The sequence below is a fragment of the Cynara cardunculus genome (genome assembly GCF_001531365.2).
Source record: "Cynara cardunculus var. scolymus isolate 2C chromosome LG 17, CcrdV1, whole genome shotgun sequence".
Taxonomy (NCBI): domain Eukaryota; kingdom Viridiplantae; phylum Streptophyta; class Magnoliopsida; order Asterales; family Asteraceae; genus Cynara; species Cynara cardunculus.
Genome location: NC_037544.1, coordinates 1,046,121 through 1,049,701, shown reverse-complemented (window position 1 = coordinate 1,049,701; position 3,581 = coordinate 1,046,121). Strand labels below are relative to the sequence as shown.

At 36.7% G+C, this 3,581-nt stretch overlaps 1 protein-coding gene across 1 annotated transcript; it reads right to left on the bottom strand.

Moving 5' to 3' along the window:
* Nucleotides 1-240: 240 nt before the first annotated feature.
* Nucleotides 241-3,325, bottom strand: LOC112500404. Its single transcript, XM_025103898.1, has 2 exons — nt 3,193-3,325; nt 241-1,427 (listed from the first exon to the last, which is right to left on the bottom strand). Exons 1-2 carry the CDS (start codon nt 3,323-3,325, stop codon nt 241-243), a joined length of 1,320 nt encoding a protein of 439 aa, XP_024959666.1.
* Between the last annotated feature and the right edge of the window lie 256 nt (nt 3,326-3,581).

The window sequence follows — 3,581 nt, the reverse complement described above, 5'->3', positions numbered from 1 at the left end:
ATAGAAATCAAATTAAAATACGTTACTTTTTTATGCAATTTGTCAAATACATTTTTTGTTTTTTGTGATTATCATTTATTATCAAGGTTGGTTTCTTTTTCAAGCTAATTGATCACTATGGTTGTCATTTTATTTCACTTTTGGTCCCTATGTCCAACAGAAAAATAATTAAATTAATATAAAAAAAAAGCTCGACTTCAAAAAAGGTTGCTTTCCCTTTTTCCGAAAGAAGTAAAATCATTAAGCTTGGGTATTCTGTCTAACGAACCCTAATGCTTCAATCAGTGTTTCTCGAAACCTGTTTAAATTTAATCTCAGATCTTGTTTATCTAAATACATTGCTCGTGCAGCTTCGTATCCACCTTTGGCCGCCACAGAAGCCGTATCCGTAAGCACCGGATGATCGAGACCGTAGACATCAGCCAACGAACTCTCATCCGGTTTAATCCGGTACTCCAAATACCTCAAACCCATCCCAGGAGCCGGTTCGCTATAAAACGAATCGACGTCCCACTGGAACCCTAGTGGTCTCACTTGTACCATAACAGCCCCATCAGGCAGAAAAAGTTCATTAGCTAGCCCGGCCCCATGCGCCCCCACCATAACACTGCAAGAGTTAATCACACGGGAAAATTTCTCAACGTTGGACATCTCCTTCGCCGAACTAGCTATGATCACCCGAAACCCTAATTCCTCCATCAATTTCACCATTTCTGCTTGATTCAGGAATTTTCGTGTTGTTTGGCGAGAAATTAGAAGCAATAATGGAGGATTTTGTGTATCGAGAACGCTTCGTGATTTCAGTCGATAAGTTTGTCTGATGAATTCTCTGAAATCTGGCATTGAATAGTAACCCTGTGGATTTTCCGATGTGTTTACGCCTAGAAATTTGTGGAATTTTAATCCGGTTACAGCTCCCGGAAAGCAATGGACGGTTGAATCGATGGCTGGATTTATGATTTCGTGATCCGATAGGCGTGAAAAAACTCGTCTATATTTTCTAATGAATGAAGGTTTGTGATCAACAACGATGAAGTGTACGCGAGATCTGAAAAGGCGAGAAGTGATGAATAAAGGTATGATGTTTTCATTGAATTCATGGAATATGTTTCCGGTGTATCCACCAGATGAGAAGATCACGGCCGGGTGTTGGTGGTTATGATCGCATGTAGGTCGTGGTGGTTCGGTGGTTGTGATCGTTACCGGAGTGATGTCGTTGATGACGTATGGATTTTCTTGCATTGCGTATGGCCGGACAACGGTGGTGGTATTTTCCGTTTCCGATGTGAGGTTCAGATGCGATGGCTGAAGGTGGACTTGCATTGTGCTCATGTCTATCTTTACAGGTTTGTTTGCTACACAAACTAGCGACCATGAATTACTATCACAGGCAAAGCCTGTTGATTCAACTTTCGTTCGATCTTCACCTGTTTTAAAAAATAAATTTCAGTCAAATTTACGTGTAAACATGGCTTATCGTTTGTTTGTTAGCAGCTTGATAAGGTGAACGAGACTCACAATTTATTCGGTTAGCTATACATGACTTTTTTATAGTGACTATCATAAAGTGACTTATTCGATAAGTTTTTTTTTTCTAAACATGACACTCTCAATTAAAAAAATAAACTTCTTCCATTAACGAAAAAACCCTCACAAACAAAAACTTAATGAAAAACCAACCAAACAGCCCCCTCTGGGCCTATTTACTAGCAACTTAATTAATGGGCTCGGTCATGACCTTTTGGAAGTGGCTTAATAATATAAAAAAGTGACTTAATGATATATAAAATAGTTTATTCAATAAGTTTCTAGACGAGCACTATGCAGAAAACAAGTTTTTTCCAAAGAGGTCTCTTCTAATTAGAAAAACACCAAGTCCATCTATGAAAAAACCATCATAAACAAAAATCTTCCCAATCTATACAATATTTATCCACATAGGCAGTTTTAACGATATAGTATTTAATGAAAACCGACCAAAAAATCCCCTTAATTTTCTAAATGTATGATCATGCTCCACCTGTCTTTATGCATCTACTTCGCAGATTATATTAATTGTTTATTTAGAATGATGCTAATTTACTTACAGAATATGATTGCCTGCAATTTTAAACTCTAGTTATTCCTGGGAAACTTTTCAAATTAAATAACAACAAAAGAATGATTCTGTCAACGGTGTGGCCCATCTGTATAATATTGACATGGCATTAAAAGTAGACATTCATCTCTCTTGTTTCAACTCATTATGGCTTGCTGCGCCACTAATTTCAGTCGATTAGTAGCCGATTGGGTTTCATTTTCTTTAGAGCTAATTAAATGTAGAAGACAAGTTTATCTTAGATCACTAATCAGGTGCAAATGAGGCCCTGGTCTCAAACTTTGTATTTAGGTGACCTACCATGCATCCTTCATCATGATGATAACAAATTGACATGGATAATTGTAAATAATATTGGGAAATAACCAGAAGGATGGTGTATGTTTGGTTTGAGCTTGGCTCCAAAGGTCAAAAATACTAGGAGGTTACAGGTTCAAATCCAAGGAGGAATATAATTCCCCTTGTGGCCACAGAGGTTCTAATGCGGTGACTCCCGGCTATCTGCAAAGCAGGTGGCCGTCCTGGGATTAGTCGGCTCACATAGCGGGTTAGATATCCAAGTTAATAAAAAAAAATAGTGGGAACTTATAATCAAGCTCGTTGGCATCATGATTTTAATTCATCACAAGTTTTGATATACAATTAAGAAATATATGCAGAATGCAGGTATAGGGTACGTTCTGAAAAAGTGGAGAAGTGGATGAGGTTCTGTATGCAAAGGAAAAATCCAAGAAATGCAGGTATTCCTTTTCTTTTGCATGATCATGTTGCATGAAACAATTATCCTGCTACCTGATCTCAGTGCTTTTGTATTGCTATATGCATATCTATTACGACAGAATTAGGTTAAATCATACATTGAAAATATAAAAAGTAAGTCTTGATGTTGATTTGTGTTGAGGAAGAAATTATTAGGTAATGATGCATTTAACAATATATAGGGGTACATTTAGCTTACCCCTGCTTCTATATACCTTCGTTAGGTGTGTGTGTCATTCTCAAAAACTGAAAATACGAATCTAATTATCTCACGTATTTCTAAGTTCCATTATACGAGAGTAGACTCTTTTGAAGAGAGAGAGAGAGAGAGATACCTCCTACTAGTCTTGTTAAAAGATATTGGAGAGATTGGTGTTGATCATCCTTCTTAACTGCACTGCTTAAATCAGTCTTCCATTCCGACAAGATTTGCCTCCCTGTAACTACATTTTCGTTGCAAATTAACATTAGTCTACACAAACTTTGTGCATAAATGTATAGTACTTTGTGCATTAAAAATTGTTTATAAGACTTTTGATAAATCTGGTTTATAAGGTAGTATAGATATGATCCGATTCTGTTATAATACGTATGCATATAGCAGCGTTAATTGCGAAATTAACACTAACACTATCCTAAACACAAATGATACAAAAGAGCAGGAGGAACATTAATGATGACTGATTTAAGAGAACTTACATTTGATTTTGTGAGATGGGGTAGC